Source organism: Cylas formicarius, unplaced genomic scaffold (genome assembly GCF_029955315.1).
Source record: "Cylas formicarius isolate icCylForm1 unplaced genomic scaffold, icCylForm1.1 PGA_scaffold_3__17_contigs__length_32017465, whole genome shotgun sequence".
Lineage (NCBI taxonomy): Eukaryota > Metazoa > Arthropoda > Insecta > Coleoptera > Brentidae > Cylas > Cylas formicarius.
In genome coordinates, this window is record NW_026844326.1 from 21,833,879 (window position 1) to 21,857,410 (window position 23,532).

At 36.2% G+C, this 23,532-nt stretch overlaps 3 protein-coding genes across 3 annotated transcripts; 2 read left to right on the forward strand and 1 right to left on the reverse strand.

Moving 5' to 3' along the window:
- The first annotated feature begins 1,161 nt into the window (after window positions 1–1,161).
- LOC132699763 (cyclin-dependent kinase 5 activator 1) lies at window positions 1,162–13,558 on the forward strand. Its single transcript, XM_060666645.1, has 3 exons — window positions 1,162–2,018; window positions 8,304–8,442; window positions 9,009–13,558. Exons 1-3 carry the CDS (start codon window positions 1,269–1,271, stop codon window positions 9,272–9,274), a joined length of 1,155 nt encoding a protein of 384 aa, XP_060522628.1. The 5' UTR covers window positions 1,162–1,268; the 3' UTR covers window positions 9,275–13,558.
- A 300-nt stretch (window positions 13,559–13,858) lies between these two features.
- On the forward strand, window positions 13,859–21,074 carry LOC132699275 (2-hydroxyacyl-CoA lyase 1). The gene is made up of 6 exons (XM_060665906.1): window positions 13,859–14,156; window positions 14,681–14,822; window positions 14,878–15,035; window positions 16,837–17,550; window positions 18,789–19,210; window positions 20,798–21,074. The coding sequence occupies exons 1-6, from the start codon at window positions 14,103–14,105 to the stop codon at window positions 21,015–21,017; spliced, it is 1,710 nt and encodes a 569-aa protein (XP_060521889.1). The 5' UTR covers window positions 13,859–14,102; the 3' UTR covers window positions 21,018–21,074.
- Window positions 21,071–23,029, reverse strand: LOC132699277 (sialin-like). Its single transcript, XM_060665910.1, has 9 exons — window positions 22,921–23,029; window positions 22,674–22,861; window positions 22,380–22,616; window positions 22,167–22,323; window positions 21,963–22,111; window positions 21,769–21,912; window positions 21,577–21,709; window positions 21,277–21,521; window positions 21,071–21,226 (listed from the first exon to the last, which is right to left on the reverse strand). Exons 1-9 carry the CDS (start codon window positions 22,922–22,924, stop codon window positions 21,071–21,073), a joined length of 1,413 nt encoding a protein of 470 aa, XP_060521893.1. The 5' UTR covers window positions 22,925–23,029.
- Between the last annotated feature and the right edge of the window lie 503 nt (window positions 23,030–23,532).

The window sequence follows — 23,532 nt, forward strand, 5'->3', positions numbered from 1 at the left end:
AAATTTTACCTATAGTCGATTCTTATGCCTGGATCCGAAATATTAATAAAAAATGGTCAATAAGATCGAAGCATTTTAAATGTGGGCTTAAAATATCCTGGAGCACAAGAACCAGAAATGAAGAAGTTCTTCGAAAAATGGGATACGACAGACTTCTGAATATAATTAGAGGACTTCGATAGTACTCTTACATATCCTTAAAATAGAAGGAAAAAAGTGGATTGGGCGTAAGAAGCTTTCATAGTTAAGAAACCTGCGACAAAGGACAAGCCTTAACGCAGATGAGTTACTCCATGTAGCACGAGATCGGGAAAGATATAGAGACATGTTTTATATGGCAGTCATCAATGTTTATAGGGACATGACACTTGAAGAAGAAGATGTTAATGAATATATTCGGTATGTATCGTAATATGTTAAGATTTAAGTAAATATGAAATTAGGGACTGAGCTTTGATCTTTTTTAAAATTGTTGCTCAGTTCCTTTTTTTGTGTTGTGCTTTTGGTTTACTGCTAATAGATAAATGTAAATACGAAGTGCAAAAAATAAACGTACATTATTATTGTTATTATGGCTGAACTCATTTTGTAAACATTGTTCTGAACAGAGTGATTTTGATTGCTTAGATGGCGTTTGTGACATCGCTACAAATAATATTTATTTTCTCAACAAAATTAAAGGCCATGCAGTCAGTTTTATTGCAACAAAATATAGCCAACTAAGGATGTAAAACGTTAGTGAAAACCGCATTTCGAAATATCTTTCTAAATAATCCATTGATTCTTACAGAAACTTCATACTATTAGCACAACTCTTTATAGCGTTTTCAACGTTTTCAACGTACACTTCTACTATTTCTGGGCCATCCTGTATATTTTTTAGTTTTCTCGAAAATTTCCGTTTAAATTGAAGTATACTTAATTACGCGTACGGAAAAACAATTTAAAAACACCTCCACCGAAAGATCGAGTATCTAGGTGTAGCCCTTTCCTCCCCGGCTACATCGTCGCATTCCTACCCTCGTCGTCGTCTCCTGCAGCTTCGAGGGTGGATTTTCTTATTGATTTTCCCTGACGTCACGTGAGGGTTTCCCGGCAACGGAGGCGCGTGCGCGCTCGCATCTTCGAATCGACCTCGCACCGAAGACAATTTCCCAGGGTCTTGCGATACCCCGCGAGTCCCATCGGAGGGTGTTTTTTTTTTTGGTGTTCGATGTTCCGACGCGAGTGATCGGTAGTTTTCAGTGCGACGAGGAGAAAAATAGAAAATGGGCACCGTGCTTAGTTTTTCGCCTCGAGAGAGGAGACCGGTGTACACGACCAGCAGCACGGCCGACTTCACGCTGAACAATTTCTCGTACGAACAGTTGAACAACGTGAAAAACAACCGGGAAATATGCTCGTCGAAACCTGCCCTCACTCACTCGAATACCCACACGTTGAACAATATCAATAACAATGACAGTGCCAGGATTATATCGGAGAAAAACGCCTTGGAGAAGAACCTGAAGAAGCACTCGTTGTTTATAAACGCGTTGTCGTGGAAACGATTTTCCACGACGAACAACAACAAGAAGAAGTTGGAAAACAACAAGAACAAGAACATTACCGTCTACAGGCAACCGTTGGTGGATAACATCCACGTCGTGGACAAAAACAAAAACATACAGCAGCAGCAACAGTCGAACAAACAGGCGACGTATTATTCGACTTCCAAGTCCAGTTCAGCCCTAGCGTTGGACCTTGTGAGGGTTAACAATGCGAACAATACCAACTACCATTTGCACTGCGAAAAAATCACCAACAAACAAGCGCTTCCGAGTCAAAGAGAGTCGAATCAGGTCGTGCCTGTGGCGGCACCGAGGAAGACAGTTATCCAGGCGTCGACCTCTGAACTGTTGAAATGTCTGGGCATGTTTTTGCACGCTAAATGTTACAAACTGAACGATTTTCAAGCGGGAGACGCCGTCATGTGGCTGAGGACCGTGGACAGGAGCTTACTCCTGCAAGGATGGCAGGTAAGAAAAGAAATATTTTGCATGATTTGGTGGGCTGGACGAAAATTTTTGGTTTACATAGGTCCTATGTGGGAATTTTCTCTTGTAGGAGCTCGCGGACTATACAGGGTGCTCAAATTTAACGCGCAAAATTTACGCAGCGTTTATGAAAATAAAACGAAGAAGACGAATAGTTTATTTTTGTCTGCATTCAAATAAATAAACGAGAAAATGGTGGTAGCGACCTTTTTGGCAGCAAATGGTTTGCTCATTGTAACCATTATTACAAACAATCCCCAAAAAAGGCCGTTACGCTAGTTATTCATTTTTAATAGAAATTTTTTTTAAGTGACACTAGTAACCATCATCGCAAACCAGTAGATGTCTTCTGTAAATTTAAATAATTTTTTTCTAAGTATTAAGTATTAACTTAGCTACGAAAGATTTGAATTAGGTCGATGATAAGGGTTTTTGAAAAAGCAAAGACACATTTAACCTAAATTCTGATTTTTTTTTATTCTAATATCTATAAATCTAAGTTTTTCACATTTTTAGCAGCTAAAACTATTCAGTACTGCCCACTGCACAGGTGGGAAATTCAATTTAAACCAAACCAATTTAATTTCTAATATTCTCTGTCGAAAAAACTTTCAGAGTTTATCCCCTGCTCTATTCGACTATAGAATAACCAAAAAAAAAATTCCCATATTCCAATAATATAAATTTTCTCGTATCTATCGAACTAATTAGAAATGTAATTCGATTAACCACGATCACCGCTAATGTTTCTGGTGTGATTATCGGTTCCGCATCTCCAGGTACGGATCGGGTGTTATACTACTATTAAATAATAGTTAGATAAATTGAATTATTATTATATTTTGTATATTTGTGGGAAGAGTGGAGCCCCTCAAATAAAGTTACGGGTCGTCATGATCCCTTCACAAGAAGTGAAATAATTAACAAAAACCAGATAAAACAGTTGCATTATTCGTACAGGTCTTTCCATCTCCAAGTAAACTAACGAAACCTTCACTCCACGTCTCTATACGTGGCCATTTAAATCATGGTAGTTATACTCAACAAAAAGAGAGTGAGAACTATCTGCGTGGAAGTGGCGTAGCGGCTCATCATAGCGACGTGTCACGGATGGCAGATATTTCGATGCGCGATTGATCATGTTCAACGAACGCATGACGTGTGGTTAAACTTGACAACTTCGGAAGAACGAAATCCTTTGGCCAAGTTCAGGACTAAAATGGATTGCTTCTCATATCGATTAGGAGCGCGTGGACTTTAAGCCTTTTGTTTTGTATTTCTTTTGTGTTTGTTTGCCGAGCGAATATATTTTGTATTCCGCGGAAAATCGATTTCGGTAGAGAATTTATACTCCATATTATCTAACGAAAAAGGTTTATAATAACACAAAAAATCAATAAATAAAAGGCACACAGGCTTTTTATACCACTATAAAAACTAACTTAATGTATGGGACACCCGGTATGCCGCCTCGAAAATAGGGTAACGCGATTTTTAACACCATCGTAAAAATTACAGATAAAAGCTTCCCGGTGTGATCTTTTTATTTATAATGCAGACCTGATGGTAGTAAAAATGTATCCTAGATAAGATTTACGGACTTTATATAGGCGGCATAATACGGAAAAATGATGCACAGCACTTATATTCTCGGATCATAAATATGGCGTTAAAATAATGGACATCGTGATTCAGTTTTATGCCATTATTATCTTAATGGCTATTTCATTCGATATAGATATTGGGCAAAGGTTTTAAGTAGTCTTTTATAAAATTTTCCGTTTTCAGAAAGTGACATTTTTCCTCAACGTGGTGGGGTAAAAATAATCATTCGAAATTTAATATTACTTCGTGGTGATTTTTTTTTTGCTTATTGAAATTTTCTAGAAAGTTTAAGTAAACAATTCGCCTCTTCTTACACTTTTTTAATAGAGTGTCAGAAAGGAATATTTAAAAAACATATAACATAATATACACACAATATGGAACCCATGCTGCAAATTCGCATATGAAAGGATCACGGGTTAAAATGTAGTAGTAAAAAGACCTTAAAACTAGGTTTCTTTACAACGCCTTTCCAAAAAATGTTGTGAGTGCAGAAAATAAAAATTTTCCAATTTAAAAAGGAGCAAATAATCAAATAAAACAAAATAAGCACCAACGCGTAAAATCAAATATTTGATTCGTACTAGTGTGAGGCAAAAGTACGACGTACTACTTTCAAAAGTTTATTGGGTCCCAGTATATATAGGTATACCATGACCAAAAAGATTGTGTTTTTACAACCGACTCCGTTTGCCTTTTCCTACTGTTTATTACTCCAAAACCACAGCCTCTTATAGAACACCCTGCCGGGCACACCCTTAGCCGTAACCATTCCAGGACCGTCCTAGCAATTTATCTACTTGCACTAATAAGCCGGATATAAGTATGTTTTCAATCTTCTTCGCGAAGCAATTTTTGAAACATGTACATAAAAAAATCAGTACAAAGTAACAATTTAACACGTTCTATTTCATTACATTTCTAGCTAGTATCATTATTAATATACAAAATATTAAATATAATACTAATAATAAAGTCCCTTTAAAAATCGCCACTATCGCAACTGTTCTCATCTAGTTCAATGATCAACTCCGTTTTCTTCTTTTATTACTCCATCAGTACAGCTTAGAGCTTTGTACTGATATTATAGCTACCTCTTGCCGAATTACCTTTATGGTACTATCACTAAATTTTTGTGCAGTGTTATTTCTTCTTATATGTGGTTTCCAAATCATCTCAATCGGCTTAAATATACAATGATACTCGGGTAATCTCAAGATTTCATGTCAGTTTTGTTGTGCTATCGAACTGCAAATATTATTTATAGTCTTTATAGTTTATAAATCGAAGAACTATGTCAGGTACATAAATAAATACTTACTGGAAGGATATATACGAACATGTTGGTTAAGGTAATGTCTGTTCATGGATATAAGGAAGTGACCAATTGCTCTTGAATGGGATTATCCAAGGGTGATCATTAACATACAATGTCACAAGATTATTACCTAAAGTTTCGGAATTTAAATTCAGGTAAAATTGTGGTCCGTAATAGAAAATAATTTTTTATCTACCTGTGTTTAATATTCTTTGGTTTGTTATACTACTTAGTTTAAGTTTATTAGTAATCATTCTTATTTCGTGTGTAATACGGCATGTGTTGAATCGTGTGCGAATTATGCAAAATATGTGCGAGTCTAGGGTATCTCAGGAGATGCTCCCGCCCAAATGTAGAAAACACTATTCTATTGAGACTAAGGAAGTTATAAACAATGTTTATATGATTCTCATTGAACGTGGTGCCATCAAGCAGGCATCTTCGGAAGAAACGGCCACATTGGCGAAAATTCCAACATCAACTGTATGGAAAATTGTGAATTTCAGCGAGCAAAAAAAGAAGCGATGCTGACATTTTCTCCAGTGTAGATGAAAGTGATCAAGATATAATACGGCGTAAAATTTACCAGTTATACGAAGAACAAAGCGTGCCTACATTATATATCTTAATTAGGAGGCTTGAAAAAGATGAAACCGGTGTAAAATGTAACAGAACTACCTTATGGAAGTGTATTTAACACATGGGTTTTAGATTTTAAAAAAATGACAAAAGGCAAGTTTTAATGGAATCTTTTAGAATTCGGAAATGGAGACTGGAATATCTAGAAAAAATTAGGATTTACAGAGAACAACAAAGGCCAATTATTAACTTGGATGAAACCTGGTTCAACACTTATGATACCCTGGAAAAGGGTTGGGTTGATTCAACTGATAAGTTTAAAACAAACGCGCCAACAAAAAGGGGTAAAAGAATAACTATTTTGAATGCTGGTTCTAAAGATGGTTGGGTTCCAAATGGACTTTCTCTGTCTTACTAAAAATTTTAAAGATTCTTCTCTGGATTACCATGAAGACACCACCGCTGATTTATTTGAAAGGTTGTTTAAAAACAAACTAGTTCCAAACATTCCTCCTAATAGCGTAATTGTAATGGACAATGCAAGTTATCACAGTAGACAGTTGACTAAAACCCCTTCCTCATGTGTCACAAAAGCAACAATCCAAAACTACATGTATAATATTTATTTTCACGAGGATTATACCAAAAAGCAATTAATTGAGGAATACGTCTGTGATAATTATGCAAAAAAAACTAGGGCATACAGTTTTAAGGCTTCCACCTTACCACTGTATATTTAATCCCATTAAACATGTTTGGCACCAACTGAAATCTGCCATTCGTCGTAACAATATTTTTCCCCGTGTTATCTCCAATATCCTCAAAGTTATATAAACCGAAGTTTTTAACATCCCTCCACAAAGTTGGGCAAATTCTGTTAAACATATAGAAAAAGCAGATATTGCAAATAATATAGAACAAATAATAATTACAACAAGCGATGATAGCGATAGTGATACTGATATATTATGTGAATTATTTTAACTAATTTAAGCAGGTAATAAAAATAATTTGTAATTTTATTTTAGATTTAAACATAAATACGTACATAAATAAATAAATGTTGTTTAGTATATTTCCTAACAAAACCCCAAAAAATTAAAGTCTAAGCAAAGTACGGACCTGTTCGGCCATATTTCATTCTTACAGCTTGCCCGGGTCTTTCCTTAATTTGTATCAGTTAGTCACTTTCTTATATCTATGAACAGACTTTACTGTAAAATGCTTAAAACGTCAAAACAATAAACGCACTCTATTTTTGGCGGTACAATATATACTGAATCGCTAGAGTTTGAAACACGGTTGACAAACTTGACCAAAATAAAAGATTAAATTATGGAGGATTGATCTAATAAGTGATCTACCGAAGTTGACATCTTCCGGTTACACAACCTGATGAAACTTTGGCAATTCCTTTACTCAGCAAAATAAAATATAGTTTACTTTTATTGATTAACGAGTGCAACACAAGCACATCAATCAACTCAAATGAATTTGTCAACTTCGCAATTGGAATGGCGTGCTGAACGAATTCTCGGTAAAACGCCTTAACTGAAAACAATAACGGTGTCGTGAACCTTAGAAGCTGGGGTTAAACCCATTGTGGATCGATATTACATTAGCGATGCCTGAATAAGTATTCATCCTTTCACGTGTAGGCTACAGGTGACCTGGAAGCAGACGATTGTATTTTTAGACCTTTATCGAGTATTTTTACTTACTCCACGGGTTTTGTAACGCATATTGTCTTTTAATACCGCCCGTCGTCTGGTTTCTTCGACGTTCATCGGGGTGAGTTAACTTGCTCACTACTTGTTTCAAAACATAAAATTAAAACCCAAAGGAATAACAATACTTTACTATCGAAATACATGAAGCACTGGCGCATATTTGTAAAAAATAAGGGCATGTCATAAAATAATTTATTGGTTAAAAAAAATACTTTTGAAATAGATGTAAATACACATTAAATAACGGCAGTCCTCAGCGATCAGTAGGGTTGATTTATATAAGCAATCTCTTTGAGGGAGTCCCGTCTTGTCTGTTTGCTGACACATACAACACGTTAATAAAGAAATGTAAATAACATTTAGACATTCCCATAGATTCCGGACGGAAAATCAAAGTTTTTAACGTTTTTTGGCCTGAACTTTATCATAGATAGAACTGGCTGAGCAAAGAAATTCTATTAAAACCTACTTAGTAAATACGAGCATTTGCCATGGGGAGGTTTGTGCACCTACGCAAGCAATTACATCACCATTCAATCTTTATATCACCTTCTTAAATCTATAAGTTAATGTGGTGAGCCAAAAAGTAATCTCATAAATATTTTCCATGCCTGCCAACAAGTGCGGTAAACGGCATTTGACTCACGAGTTTATTTGACGCGAGCGGAGCGAGTTTTTAATAAACGAGTGAGTTAAAAAGTTTACCGAACGTGTTGCATACTATACTTTTTCTACGACCGTTAGTTTTTGGGAACATTTTCGCAAAACAACACAAATATATTCACTGAGATGACCGTGAGAATTGACAAACGTCAAATTTCAAAGCGTGGGAAATATCTCCGAAAACATCCGATCCCGGATATGTCCGAAGTGGCTCGGATTCATGGAAAACGAAACTGACGTGGTAAAGTGACGCTTCCCGCACGCTAGATCGGTGGGTAATTAGGTATTTTACAGACGGGAGTAGAAAAAATAATATTTTTTAAAAAAATTCAACGAAAATTCAAAACATTTGAACCCGCAATCTTTTTGCAGGACGTGGCCTTCATCAATCCTGCGAACGTTGTGTTCGTCTACATGCTGGTGAGGGAGTTGGTTAAGGAAGAGATTGAATGTGAACAGGATTTACAAGCTGTCGTTCTGACTTGTTTGTATTTATCTTACTCGTATATGGGTAGGTATATGTTTATTTGCAATACATATTCAATTCTTTTTTCACTATTTCTTTGTTTTTATTTATTTATAAATTTGCTAATACTAATCACTAGAAAATATTTAGTATGAGAACAAATATATTTAATTCAACTATATGATTATACTGAGCGGTCATCTTCGTATCTTAACAGCTAAAAGGGATGTTTTGAAACAGCTTTCCTTGGGGAAAACAACTTAACAAGTTTGAATTAAGAAAAAATTCCTAATAATTTTGAGGAAACTTCAAATATTTTAAAGATACTTATCTTTAACTGTAGTTTATAGTATTGTGAGCAAATAGTAATAGAATTTCCAGAACATTTAATCAAATCAAACTATTTGTCTCATGTAATTTTACTATTTTAGTAGTCCTTGTCACACTTTTTCATTTTTTTTATTTCCCAAAAAGTAAAGTATTTTACTTATCTTTATTACCTTGTTATCTGTATTGTGAGTTTCTAACAAGTTTATAAATTTCCTTGAGTATAATATGAATTTTATCCTGCATCCAAATGATCCCTTAGTATTTTTAATTTTACGCCGCAGGAAATGAAATCTCTTACCCGCTCAAGCCGTTCTTGGTAGAGGACAGCAAAGAAAAGTTCTGGGACCGTTGCCTGGACATCGTCAATCGCCTTTCTTCCAACATGCTTCGGATAAACTCGGAGCCGGGCTATTTCACCGAAATCTTCACTGAACTGAAAGCCTGCGGGACCACTAACGAAAGGAACCTAGTAGCCACCAACTTATCGACGATGGGTTGTCAAACGGTTCCGGTAGTTCCGTGCAATACCGGTACTCACGGCGCTTGACAAAAGGAAATGACTGTCGTTAAGTTAAGCTTAGCTGAAATTCCACCTGTGCCGTGCGAAGTTTAAGGAAAAAGCGGTAGTGGAAAACATCCTTTCGGAACTAAGAGTTCGTCTTGCCTTCGTCAGCTTAATGAGGTAGTTAGATAATCGCACAGAAACGGAAGTTTCGGCTGTTGGGGGAGGAAACTGCATTCGAAACTTAAGGAGTCCCTCATTTCCCTCTGTTCTGACTCGATCGGTATTTCTGTAAACTCTTTTGCCCTTGTTTTCGTCACATATCACCATATCTCTCAACAAATCACGTATGGGTATTTTATCCGAAATTCGTAATGATAAATGTTTAATGTGTATTGAACTCAACAGTAGTTGTTTACTGAATGAATGAGAAAACTAATCTTTGAATTCGATCTTGAGTAATTCTTCCACCACTTCAAAACATGAGAACGGCATTCTTATGGGTACTTTTCGTGTTAGTTTGTTAATTGAGAATTAAATTCACGAATTAAATTATATTCTGTCGATATAGAACCTACGGATTACTTTTTTTGTATTTTAACCTAATGGGCCTCTATTGTTGCGTATTTGGTTGTATGGAGTTGCTAAAGTTAGATTTTTGCATAATATTAACTTGACCACTTTGGGGATCCCAAAGTTCAAACTCACTAAACGGAAAAAAGGTGTTCTTCCTCTTTCGAATTCTTGTTTGCTTTTCTTAAAAAAGTTACTTAATTCGTCACTGGTTTTATGGCGTTCAGGATTTTTTCAAGTCTAATTTTAAGTAACATATTTTGTGTGTATTATGTATACATATTTCACTATTTATTTATATTATTTTCTTTCCTTATAATTTATTTGCTGCTATTAAGGCAAAGTTTTGGGATAGATTTAAACGAAATGCGGCGTTGCCAAGTTAGCGAATTTAACTTTACTTTAAAGTGCGTGATTGATGATCGATCTGAGTATGACGAAGAAATAGGGACGTGTTACATACAATGTATTTTTGTAATCGGCTCAGTGTGGTACCATAGACAAATTATTAATTAATATCAGAGTATATTTATGTCGTTACTATGGGAACCAATTCAAAGGCGACTTATAATAAGACGGAACAGAAGCGAGTCGTCTGCGTTTTACTGACTCGAAACAATTTTTAAAAAATGTTACTAATTGAAACAAAAATTGAAGAAGAATAACTAAATTCTCATATTAATTTGAAATTTTTAACCAATTATCTTTTATCAATTAAAATATGTTGGTTTTCCAATTGTTCTAACTAAAATTTCAGCTCAGTCCAGTTTTCCAATATCAAAAAGCACGACAAATAGACACTTTATGATGAATTAAGAACCCACAAGAAACTTAACTTAAAGAAAGACGATTAGTGAAAGATTGGTATGCATGTCGGTGAAAATTAGGGCAATCGAGGACACTCTCTAGTCCTTTGGAACTAAATCGTTCTCAGTAGTTCCGGTTAGCGGCAAGGTGTTTCCAAAGTGCTCAGCAGCTTCCAGCAACGCGTTCGTTATCGAAAAGTTTGGATTTTTCGCTTTGGATACATCGACAACTTTTTCCTTTCGGGTTTTCGGTATCTGAGCGATCGAAATTACTTAAGTAGCCGGTAAGCATTTATTTCTCGGACGAATCGTCGGAGGGGAACGATTCTTTTTCCGGGATCGGTTTGAGTAAACAATGTTCTAAATCACTTTTTTCGTGTTTACGCGTTTATTTTCAAACACAAATTAAATTTCGGCTTCGCGTGATTGTATTCCCACCACACTAAATGAGAGTTTCGCGTGATAAGCTCGCGTATACAATAATATCGAATTCGAAATCCCGCTTTCATAAACAAATTCCCTTTAAAACCTATCGTTTTGTATAAATTTCTCTCGTTAAATTAGTGCGTAAACCGTAGCTGTTGATATTTAGCGGAAACCATCATTACCTAATTATAACTTTTCACCTATTTTCGAACACACCCTGTATAATGGCGTATGTAACCACGTCCCGATGACGCAAGTTCGCTCGATATATTCTGCGCTCAACGTCATAGGGATGGCGTACGTTTGGTGATCCTTAAGGAAAACTGTAGATATATAACATAAGTCACTAATTGATAAGGTTTGCAAGAATTATAACAGGGCGTATCGGCTTATCGTGGCAGGACTTTTAACAGTCGATGGTGTTTTTGAAGTCGAACAGTGAACAAATGATCAGTTTTCGAGATACGTTAGAAAAATTACACATTTTTATTTATATTTCGAGGATGCAAGTCAATATCAAATAAAAGCAAGCAAAAATATTCCCATGGCTAAGCAAATTCATATTAAAAGAAAAGGTGGTACTAAAATGACAGCTGCCAATATAAAAATAAAACTTTTGGCAATTTTCAATGTTTTCATATTCCGATAATTCCAATTTTAATTTTTTTTAAAAGGTTTTTGACAATTCTTCTTCGGTAAGTTCCACTTTTAAATTCTAAATTATTTACAATTACTTCTCTATTCACAGTTCCTATTTAGATTTATAACAACTAAGATATCAAGGTATTACACATCAAATTAACAACCTTCGTCAATCAGAAATAAAAAACGAATCAAATTAAAGTTTTACTATGTTTAAAATAAATCAATTTTTATTTAAGTACACAGATAAATTGCCGAATAGCTCAACAACTGCATTCCGCATTAAAAATTGCCATTTTACAACAGTGCCAAATTGCGAAAGAAGCAGCGGCGTTGCCACTTTTATTTCTTTCTTTTTTCCAACCGAATCATGACAAAAAATATTTCTTATTGGTGATTATTTTTGATTGGTTGTTATTTGATATTCCTTAGGGCTCCTGGAAATGGTTCCTGGAAATATTTAATTATAAACTCCGTGTCTCAAACACCAAGCAATTGTTGACTATATTTTGTCAGACGTAATATCGACTGTTCAACTCGCACTACTATAAATTGATACCTACCCACTTTATAACCCTAATTTCTAAATTATCCAGAAGATAATTAAAAAAAAAACAAAACGTATTCTGGTCGGGAATTGTGCAATTCAGATGTTGAAAAACCTTCTTTCTCGCAGCGTTTTTCAGTGAGAAATTTAGGGTATAAGTAGCTAAAAATAAAAGTGATTTTTTTTAATATACAAGGCCGTAAACGGCAAAAAACTGTAGATACTAACCTTAAACGATGTCGCCCGGTATATTTGTAGTTGTGCACCAACGTCCACGTTGGCAGTTGTGTTCCGTGCACTTCCTGTTGGAGGTTAGGTTTTCGTAACGTACCTAAATTAGGCAACCATTTCTACCCGAATGACGATGTAGTAAATAAACAATGTTTTATGTTAATGTGGATTAATGTTGAGACCTACCGTTAATTTGTTGACGCGTGTTTGTTTAAATTCTGCAGTGTGACTCGGTTAGTTTTCGTTAGTACCGAATTAAATTAAACTTTTGTTGACTGACGCTTGACAATTCCAACGGAACCCCAATGCCTGTTTCGTTTTTAACTTTAACGTACTCAAAATTTCTTTTGTCCGATTACAATTGCTGCTAAGCTTCCTTACCTAAAATGTTGGATTTAAATATCCAAAACTTCAGGAGATATTAAACCAGCACTAAATCCAGATTTTGGTAGTCAAAAATCTAATTTTTACATTTACTCAATTATGAGACAATTACTCGTAAAAGCCAAAGCAGTATAGTGACTAAAAAACTGCTTCGTATTTGGCAAATTTTATGCTATTTTATGCTGTGGTGTTCATTTTTTTTTTGTTTATCTAGGAGTACATAAAGCCCCATTTTTTTCAAAAAGAACAAGAGAAAACCGAAACCGTGTTTTTTTGATATACGTGGTGAGTCTCGTTGGAATTGTAACCGTAATGATAACACTTGTAGTGATTTCGGGTTTATATTAAACACTTCCAATGAGCGTCGACATTTCTAAATAAAATTAAAAGACCAACATTTAATTTTCGCGGTATTCGTAATAAGCGTAGGGGTATGATTTTTTGATTTGTTATAGGTAGTCAAAACTGTTGAGGATTGTCGATGCTGTTTTGGGCGCGCGTACCGACGCGTACATTTTGTAAAAATATTTTTCAAATTCGATTCGATCGTGATAATTATATTATAAACTATGATGTATTATATTATGAGAATAAGTCATTTTTAAAGTTGAAAACCATGATTTTGTTTATTTTTTACGACGTAATATTAGCCATTTTAAATTTAAGCGAGTGATAAGTTTGTCAAGTGATGTTTTGGGAAGTTGTTTCAGAATAAATGTAGGTACAAAACTGTTGACCGACTTTCTTTAACCGCCAGCCGTATTAGGTTTAACTTTTATATCTATCCATTGAAAACATGTAGGTACTCGGAGTATTCAACTATGAATGCCAATTTTTCTCTAAGAAATAACGAATGGAGTTGAATTAAAATTTGCGTATTATCACATGAATTCAATTGATTCATGCGACATCTAACGAGCGGTAGCTTAAGGTCCAAAATCGAAAAAACATTCTGTATTTATGAAGTGTAAAGTTTTCTACGCATTTTCAAGGTGCACACGGACACATTGTGTACTTTGGAATTGGGTTATTACCATTTATTGACCAAAATGTAGGATTTAACGTGAATTGCAATAACTTTTTATTCACCTGGATTCCCCACTTGGAAAATATATTTATTGACTTTGCACTGACATTCGATATCAGCGCCTTGTTATCCTTTAAGTACGATAAAAAATTGTAGATCTATAAGTGGCTACAAGCACATTGGTTTAGTAAAAATTGAAGAGCATATGAATCTTTGAGTGTGCGAAATTGTCACAACATGGGGGACGAAATCGACGGGAATACTGTGCTTGCTGAGGCCCTAAAATCGCAAGTAAGTGTCACTTTAGACGACCTGTAGGTTATTAGGATATGATTTTATAAAAGTATACCAAATCTTTAGCCGTTTTGACCTTGTGCAATCGTTGATCTCTCGTGTTTGGTAAATTAAATATTGATACGCATTGGGTTTTATCCGACGGAGTTTGGACTCGAAAAAATACTGCTACAACATATTTTACATTTGTTTTTTATTGTAATTATATAGGTTCTATTAAATCAGCTGTTGCTAATATTTTCGCAGTAACCTTTAAGACAGGAGCGCTTCGTTTAGCCTTTGGTTGCTAGATGGCATCTTTTCCGGACCACAGAAGCATTTGAACACACAGTCAATATGCGTTTCATTTGAGTTTCAAAATTAAAAAAATTTTAAATATTATAGCTGTCGTACGCGTAGCCGATGTAGCATTGTATATTATAATAAAAAAAGAATAATTAATGACGCTTTTGTCAGGAACAAAAATACCAATATTATAAACATCAGTTAACATACATGTTTGAAGAACGAACAATTTTCAGGGCATCGAATTCGTTTTTGGGATTATGGGATTCCCCGTGATCGAATTGAGCATGGCTCTGCAAATGGCCGATATCCACTACATCGGTATGAGGAATGAGCAAGCTGCTTGTTACGCTGCCCAAGCAATCGGGTATCTGACAGGTAACCGCCCAGCGTGCCTAAAAATTGAATTATATTAAAAGGTTAAACTATGCAGGAGTTCCTGGAGCTGTGCTCTGTGTATCCGGTCCAGGTGTACTACATACCTTCGGTGGTATGGCTAATGCACAGGTCAATTGTTGGCCGGTACTGGTGATTGGCGGATCCGTCCCGCAAGATCACGAGGGCATCGGCGGATTTCAAGAATGTAATCAGGTGAGGCTGATTTGAACACATTTCATGGTCTAACTATTTAGCGCAGCTTTCGTTTATTATTTATTTTGTTTTTTTTCTTATCACAGTTGTTATTAACTTTTTACATATCGAATCGTGGGATAGTATTTAAGGTCATTAACTAGCTTATGCACAAAACAGATATCAGCAAAATCCATGCGACTTTTGAGACTTTTAAGTTTATAGAATACCAAATTAGAATCATTAGAAAAGTAATGTTGTGTCCTTTTTAGTGTGTTGGAGATTCCACACCAACAGAAGAAAATTTAAGATACGTTCTTACAATAGAATTATAAGGAAAAGTAATTTGTGAAGCCCTCAGTAATTCTCAGTAAAATTCCCAAATTCAGCATTGCCGTCTGTGTAAGTGTGCCAATATGCACCTCAAAACCTATTTGAGTTAAATCGATTTAATTTATAGAAATAGAAAAACCTATTCATTTCCTCCTGTATCCCATGAAATCATCAGGCGACTTAATTTTCTCTGTTATTTTGAAATCGTCGGCATAAACATTTTATTCTTAATCTTATTGAGAAATATTCAAAAAAATAAAGGTCCTCAGTCCTCAGGGAGCCTTCAGTGAGTCCGCTTGTGACAAGAGATATTTTAGATTTATATTTACTAAGGGCCACATATTGCTGCCTATTATCGACGTACACAGAACACACGCAACGCGCTTTTCAAAATACTCCAAGTTGATTAAAACCGACCGATTAAGAAAACATGTTGATTAGTATCAATTTTATTTTTTAATAGAAATTTGAAAGGGAAGGTGGTAGATCATTCTTTAAGTCAGTTCTCAGATCGGAATGTACATGAATGACTTGTTCTATTGAAAGCTGGTATTCCTTCCAGTTCAGGGTATTTGTTTGGCACCTCAATATATTGAGTCATAGAATAGAAGGACATGTCAAAAGCTTCGACGGGAAGTAAGTTAGATGCATTTTTTTTTATATTGGTCACGTGACACAAATAGACTTTTAAGTTGTGCGGACATAGTTATTTAATGATGTCATGAAGTTTTGTTATTCAAATTCGACTAACCTACCGATTAAAGAAAAACATGCTAATAGATTAGATAGATTAGTATCAATTTTATTTTTTACTTTAAAGTAATTTGAAAGGAAAGGTAGTAGATCATTCTTTAGGTCAGTTCTCAGATCGGAATGGACATGAATGACCAGTTCTATTGAAAGCTGGTATTCCTTTTAGTTCAGGGCATTTTTTTGGGATCTCGATATATTGAGTCATAGATTAGTATTTCAGTAATTTTTTTAAGTGTATCACCATGACATTGGTTACGTGACACAATAGAGTTTTAGGTTGCGAGCATAGTTATTTAATGACGTCATGAAGTTTAGTTATTCAAATGCGACTAACCGACCGATTAAAAAAAACATGCTGATTAGTATCAATCTTATTTTTTGACTTTGAAAGGAAAGGTGGGTAGATCATTCTTTAAGTCAATTCTCAGATCGGAATGTATGTACCTGACCTGTTCTATTGAAAGCTGGTATTTCTTCCCGTTTAGGGCATTTTTTGGGATCTCAATATATTGAGTTATAGATTAGTATTTTAGTATTTTTTAAGTGTATCGCCATGACATTGGTCATGTGACACAAATAGACCTTTAGGTTATGCTTACATAGTTATTTAATGATGCCATGAAGTTTCGTTATTCAAATTCATATCAAAACGAACGAAGAGTTAAAATTAAATAAATATTCAGTGCCAGTTATCACTTGTTATAGTAGTGTTAAATGTTTTCGCCTGTGCTTCAAGGTTGAACTAGCTCGACCGTACTGCAAATATTCCGCCCGACCACCAAGTGTCGCCCTGATCCCCTTACATGTCGAAAAAGCGGTGAGGCTTGCGAAAAATGGACGACCCGGCGCTACCTATTTGGATTTCCCCGGTAACATATTATCCTCGAGGGTACCGTCCAATTCAATACCCGACCAGTACGGACCAACCGAAGTACCGATTCCGTTTCCCGATCCCGAGGCCGTGCGTCAGGCAGTCGACGTTTTGGTGCAAGCGCAACGTCCTTTGGTGATCGTCGGAAAGGGTGCCGCCTACTCCAGAGCCGAAAACGAAGTGAACCAGTTCATAACCGCAACAAATTTGCCGTTTTTGGCGACACCCATGGGCAAAGGTGTCGTGTCTGATACTTCAGACAAGAGCATCGCTCCGGCCAGGTCGTTGGCTCTTCAGAAGGCAGACGTCGTCCTATTGCTGGGCGCCAGACTCAATTGGATTTTGCATTTCGGTCGTCCTCCGAGATTCGCATCTGACGTCAAGGTGATTCAGATAGACGTATCGGCTGAGGAATTGCACAACAGCGTCAAGTCGGCCGTCGCTATACAGAGCGATATAAAAACCGCTGTGGCGGAAATTCTGAAGGAGACCAAGAGGAGGAATTTCGCATTTAATGGAAGAAGCGCCTGGTGGATTTCTGTGAGAAAGAAATGCGACGAAAATAGAAAACTTGTTGAGGTACGTTGGTCGATGGCCCTTCATTGTAATGACTGTGAATATGGGTTTCCATATAGTGTTCTTGGAAGAATGGTTTTTATTTAGAAAGAAACTATCAGTTTAAAGGACTTTTAATATCACACACGAGTTGTAGACATGAAATTAATCAATAATGGATATATTTTTGAAGGATATTTAGATGTTATTCATAAGTAACGCAAATTAAATCAATTCATATTATGATATCAACATATAATCCTAAATTTTTCTGGTGCATTCTAAATGAAGAAAAACATTAGGAAAATATTTAATGGGTTTTTCAGTACAATTAAAATATTCTGTTCCGCTTATATCGAAATATGGGAAGTGATTAACAATACAAACAATTTATTTTGAAGAATATTCGTATTACAACTTGGCCACTTCTAAGCCGATTAATATTTTTGTTTTAGTAGCAGTCCTCTACAATATTTTTTTATATTTCTATACCGGGATTCTATACAAGATTTGTCGAAAATTGAAGAAAGACTTGTATTTTGATAAGATTGTCATTCTTAAGTAAATTTTCATTTGAACTAAAGTACATCAAAACAATAACGGTCACAATTTTTACAATGACAAGAAACAATGCCTCCAAAAAATGCCAAATGGCGTTACAAACGTTTTGCGAAGAATTAATCAATATATTTATTAATTTCATATTCCAAGTATCTATAGATACTTGGTATATGAAATATATGAAGTATTTGAGAAATTAAAATTAGGTTAATTTAAATATAGGTATCATAGGGGTACTAAAGACATACTTATTTTGATTGTATTATCCAAAAATGCGAAAATTGTAAAACTACCATAGTAGATCTCCCACATATATTCAATATTCAATATTCAATGTCGTAGATCGCGAATAACCCTGTATATTTTTTTAGCAAAATTTACTTGCCCTTGTCAAGAAGACTCTAAAGTGAGGAAGTGCTCCACTTCTCCTATCGAAAATTCTCCATACGGAGTGTATCTTAACATTAAAAGAAATCCCCGTATTATACCATCTATGAGCATGGAATAAGGGTACCATGCCTCTTTTCTATTATCGGAGCCAATGGTGACATTTCCTATTTTGTAACAACTTTAGTTTTCTCTATTGATGTCGACTTTATTTTATTGGCCCTTTGGCCCAAATGTTGTCGCTACTAGCAATTTATGTCTTGAAAGTGTCGATTACAGTTGATACACCCAACGCTGAGATCATTGTTTTTTAGGCGATGGCGTCTGACACGTCACCCCCATTAAATTACTACGCAGTGTTCAAGCATTTGAACGAAAAGCTGTCTGAAAACTGCATTATAGTCAGCGAAGGTGCCAACACGATGGACATCGGCAGGTCCATGCTGCTGAACAAGTTACCCAGGCATCGCTTGGACGCGGGAACCTTCGGTACCATGGGGGTGGGTTTGGGTTTTGGTATCGCCGCGGCGCTTTATTGTAGATATTACGCGCCCACCAAGAAAGTTATATGTGTGGAAGGCGATTCCGCTTTCGGGTTTTCGGGGATGGAAATTGAAACGATGGTCAGGTATAAATTACCCGTGATTATCGTTATCGTAAACAATTCGGGAATCTACACCGGCATGGAGGCGGAAGTGTTGAACAGCATGCAGGAAAGTGGGGAGATAACGAAAGTGTAAGTGGAAAATTTCAATGCGCCCATTTATAACTAAAGCCGTCATTTTCTCGATCGTATATCAGGCATACGGAGTGTTATGAAATCCAATTTAGGTTTGAATCTCGGAGTCGAGAGATAAATGACAAAAATACCCGCTATTAAAAAATCAGCTTCGTTATTACGCATCGTGGCATCGTGATCTTACTTTAATGTGTCCATATATGACAAAAAGCTATTCAAATATGGTTAAAATACCAAACCACTAAACATGCTGTACAAACGAGAGCAATTCTCTTAAGTTCATATCAAAAGAAGTTGGTTGTCAAACTTACATTTTCGTCAACAAGAATTTTAACTGAGTCCCGTCTAGAAATTGCTAAAACGTGTGTATTAATTTAAATAAAACCAAACCAAAGCAGAGGCGTCGATACATTTTAAAGTGAGGTGAATGGATAAGTAGCTGACATTGTGTTCTAAGTTTTACATTGTGTGTTTCAAAGTGAATTTAAGTACTTATACTATTTAAGGTTTCATAATAAGATACCGAATATTTATTAGGGGTTTATAAGTAACAGTTTTCATCAGTTTTATAAGCCCTTTATAAACGCTTATACAGCTTAACCCTGTTTTCCTAACTTCCTTCGCAGAATTTTAAAAGGCATATTTAGGTTGATTCTATCTAGATATTTATAAAAAAGTAAGTGCACTCCTTCCAAGAACAAATAAATAAATAACAATTGAAAAGTGAGGTTATGATTGCATAATCGACATTTGACATTTGCGCACTAATAGTCCTAAATTGGTTTTCCGGCTATTTTTAGTTTTATAGCGGTTATGAAAGTTTTTATAAATACTTAACCAAAACTATAAGTATTCCAATATCATCTTACGATCATTTCGATATAGGCCAGCTAGATAAGTTTAATAATTGTTTCCAAGGTGTTTAATATTACTTGAAAGCCCATATGAAACTATCAGTTTTTAAAAGGTAAAACTGGTTAACACGGCACCCTTTTATGTGCCTTTGTTTTATTTCCAATTGACATAAAAACTATTAAAAATGATTTTGTATTTTAATTGCAAAAAAAAAACTTTCAGATTTTTCAATTGTCATTTCAAAATGTATTGGCAATTTTAGCGTAACACAATTACAAGGACCCCAAATGAAATATATTGGAAACAGATGATATAGAAAAAGTTGAAGTGAAAAGGGGGCGTTTTTTTTTTGGTGTTTATAAACACTGTAGGTAGGTTTTATAGCTTCTAACTATCGAAAATGCACTCCTTGCCGTTATAGAACTTATTTATCACTACTTATTGGTTAGTAAAAGTTTTATATGGGTACTTTCCGTACCATTGTCATTATAAAACAATAAATAGTAGTTGGGTGTACAGTATGGTCACCAAAACACTTTTTGTTCCCTGCCCTTTGCAAAGACCTTTTAAGATTGTGCACTTTTTTGACAATTTACATTGTTAAGTATTTTCTCGAAATTTTAAAGTTGTTCTTAATATGAAGTTTATGATTGCCAAAAACAACAAAAAATCTCAGTTTTTCAAATTTGCTCGAATTTGAAAACAAGTGAAGCACTTTTTTTATTGTAGCACTCCGCCAGGTTGTTTAACAAGCTTCACCAGATATGACAACATGATGAATCTGTTTGGTCGAACCGGTTACTTTGTCCAGACGATTCCGGACCTCCAAATCGCCATAACCGAGGCTTTGAAAGTCGAAGACGGCCCTACCGTAATAAACGTTATAATTAACACCACGGCCGATAGAAAACCGCAAGATTTTAAGTGGCTCACCGAGTCGAAACTTTGATAATATATTCTTAAGAAATAAACTATACGGAGTCGGTATCTGGGTGTTTTTATTTAACCGGCCGAAGTCGTTTGCGCCCCTTCCGGGTCGTCTTTCTTCTCGTTCCACGGCTGAATTTTCGACGTGCCGAAAATAATGAAAAATATACCGCAACTGCAGTACACTATGCCGCCGATCGCGAACACCCAACCCCACGCGGTGAAATTATTCTAAAATCGATAAACAATCATTTGAAAAGAAAATGTAAGCTTAGTCGTACCCCGTAGGCGGCCGTCAGCGCACCCATTATCTGCGGTACTATAAACCCGGTAGTTCCTCCTATGAAGCTAATTATGCCGAAGATGGTTCCCGCGAAATTTGGCGAAAGATCCGTCGGATTCGACAGATTCGTCAACACCACGGCTCCGTTGATCGACATGCTGAGCACCAACAAGGCGATGGCGCCGTAGTAGTTGCACTTGACGAGTCCCATGCAAGCCATCAGTATTCCGGGAATGATGTGAGCTATGGAGGAAAGCAAATCGCATCATCTTTTATACGAGGATGTGCTGAAGTTTACAGCACGTTACGAATGATTTGAGCACTACTTCTCTGCTGAACCTCGTTCGTTTGAGGTAGTCTCCGAGTACCCCGTAGCCGAGTCCTAGAAAGAGCCGCACGAGATGCGGCAACGAGCTAACCAATCCAGAATCCTGAAAATCAAGCGTCCAGATCGACCCTCCTACGCTCAACTGAACGATGGGTGCGTTACCCTTATATTGAAACCGATGACTTCAGCGATAAACTTCGGGACTACGGCGATTTGCACGTAGAGCCCCCACAAGTTTCCAAAGTGAAGCAAGCATAGCGTCCAGAATGGAAACGACGTAAAAATTTGTTTATACGGAGGCATCGCCTGCAAAACAGTTGGAGTTATATAAGTAAAACCCGCTATCGTGGGATTACTTTTGTTTTCGTCACAGCGCCCGCTTGAGAGTCTTTAATGTACTTGAGTTCCTCGTCAGTTATCCAAGTGTGAAGTTCAGGACTGTCGGATACGAATACCCAAAACACAGCCAAGAAGATCACGATTTGAATGGACAAAACATGAAAGCCTGAAGGCAAGTAGTCTACAGTAATGGGACGACACATACCGGACTCTCAAAGTACCCCACTCCCATCCCCAAGCTTTAGTCACGCCTCCGACTATGATCCACGTAAGACAAGTGCCCAAAGTGTTACCCATTAGACCGCTTACAAATTTGCCTCGTTCTTGTGGCGGTGCCCATCGGCCTATTAGACATTGCAGGGCTGGATACACAAGACCCTATAATAAAATCACGAGGTTTTAAATTAAAGGCGTCTGCGCTCTACTCGACTCACGCCCATGAATCCTATTATAAACCTGCAGGCGAACAAGAATCCCACATGTAGGTGAGTGCCCCACACGCATAGCTCGTTCAAAACTGCCGACACTGCAGTTGCGACGAATATGGTCCAAAACGGTCCCCACCATTCGGATATTATACCAGCTGGAAGGCTTCCTGGGGTGTATCCGTAGAAATAAGCACCTAGCACGAGTCCCTGGGTATGTTGGCTCCAGTGAAATCTCACTCCAGTCTGAACAATGTTGGAATAACTCACATATACACCAGAATGTCATGTAACGGGTCTTACGTCGTCTTGAGTTTTGTTCGGGTTGAAAGTCGGGTCACCTTTCCTGCAGTGCGGCACATTGACAACTTTTCCTTTGTCTAAGAGTTTAACCATGGCGGGCAAGCTCATGGACATATTACTTCTCGTTGTGTAGTTTATGTAGGTGGTGAAAAAGATCATGACGATTATCCATATCCGAACTGGTATCGCTGAAATTTTTGAGAGCCTTGCGGTATCCACCCGGTTATTCGCCTTACCGTAGGGTTACCCATCGTTAATTAGGTGCGCAACTATTGAACTGCAATATTTCCGGTAATAATAAACACAAGCAATTATCGAAAGGGAATTTTTGACAAAAATGTCAATATTTTGTAATCATCGATTATCGCTGTCTAAGTTCCAGCATTTCTTAGGTAGCGGCAAAATATCTATTTATTCAACAAAATAAATGGCTAAACATATCTTAACTACAGCTTAGCTATGCAGTTATGCATAAGATAAATGCATTTTTGGACATTTAATGGTTATTAAAGTTCATAAAGGATTAATTTCCGTGAAGTTTAGAAATACTTTTGTTTGCTTTTGGATGCGATGGACCTACGTATATTATTAGACAGTTTGGACGAGTGCCATTTTACGGCATTTCACTACGTCTGATATAAATTTAGCCTAATATTTTGAAAACGGTAAATTACAACTTTTCTCAGAGATTTTGTGATACTTTAATCGAGGCAGCGTATGTCCAAATTAGATGGTAAGTAACCTTCCTTTATAATTTGCTTGTATACCTGAAACTACGGTACTTCAAAGCATACCCTATAAATGTTAATTTTGAACCATACACAGTTAGACAATGGACAAAATATACTAGGGACACCTT

What these genes read in the sequence shown, in the direction of transcription:
- LOC132699763 (XM_060666645.1), top strand. Translation starts at nt 1,269, where the DNA reads ATGGGCACCGTGCTTAGTTTTTCGCCTCGAGAGAGGAGACCGGTGTAC. An exon ending in TACTCCTGCAAGGATGGCAG is followed by an intron (nt 2,019 to 8,303) that starts GTAAGAAAAGAA and finishes ATCTTTTTGCAG; the next exon opens with GACGTGGCCTTCATCAATCC. An exon ending in TTTATCTTACTCGTATATGG is followed by an intron (nt 8,443 to 9,008) that starts GTAGGTATATGT and finishes TTTACGCCGCAG; the next exon opens with GAAATGAAATCTCTTACCCG.
- LOC132699275 (XM_060665906.1), top strand. Translation starts at nt 14,103, where the DNA reads ATGGGGGACGAAATCGACGGGAATACTGTGCTTGCTGAGGCCCTAAAA. An exon ending in AGCAATCGGGTATCTGACAG is followed by an intron (nt 14,823 to 14,877) that starts GTAACCGCCCAG and finishes TAAACTATGCAG; the next exon opens with GAGTTCCTGGAGCTGTGCTC. An exon ending in AGTGGGGAGATAACGAAAGT is followed by an intron (nt 19,211 to 20,797) that starts GTAAGTGGAAAA and finishes TTTTTATTGTAG; the next exon opens with CACTCCGCCAGGTTGTTTAA.
- LOC132699277 (XM_060665910.1), bottom strand. An exon ending in TTATAATAGGATTCATGGGC is followed by an intron (nt 22,324 to 22,379) that starts GTGAGTCGAGTA and finishes ATTTTATTATAG; the next exon opens with GGTCTTGTGTATCCAGCCCT. An exon ending in CAAATCATTCGTAACGTGCT is followed by an intron (nt 21,522 to 21,576) that starts GTAAACTTCAGC and finishes TTTCCTCCATAG; the next exon opens with CTCACATCATTCCCGGAATA.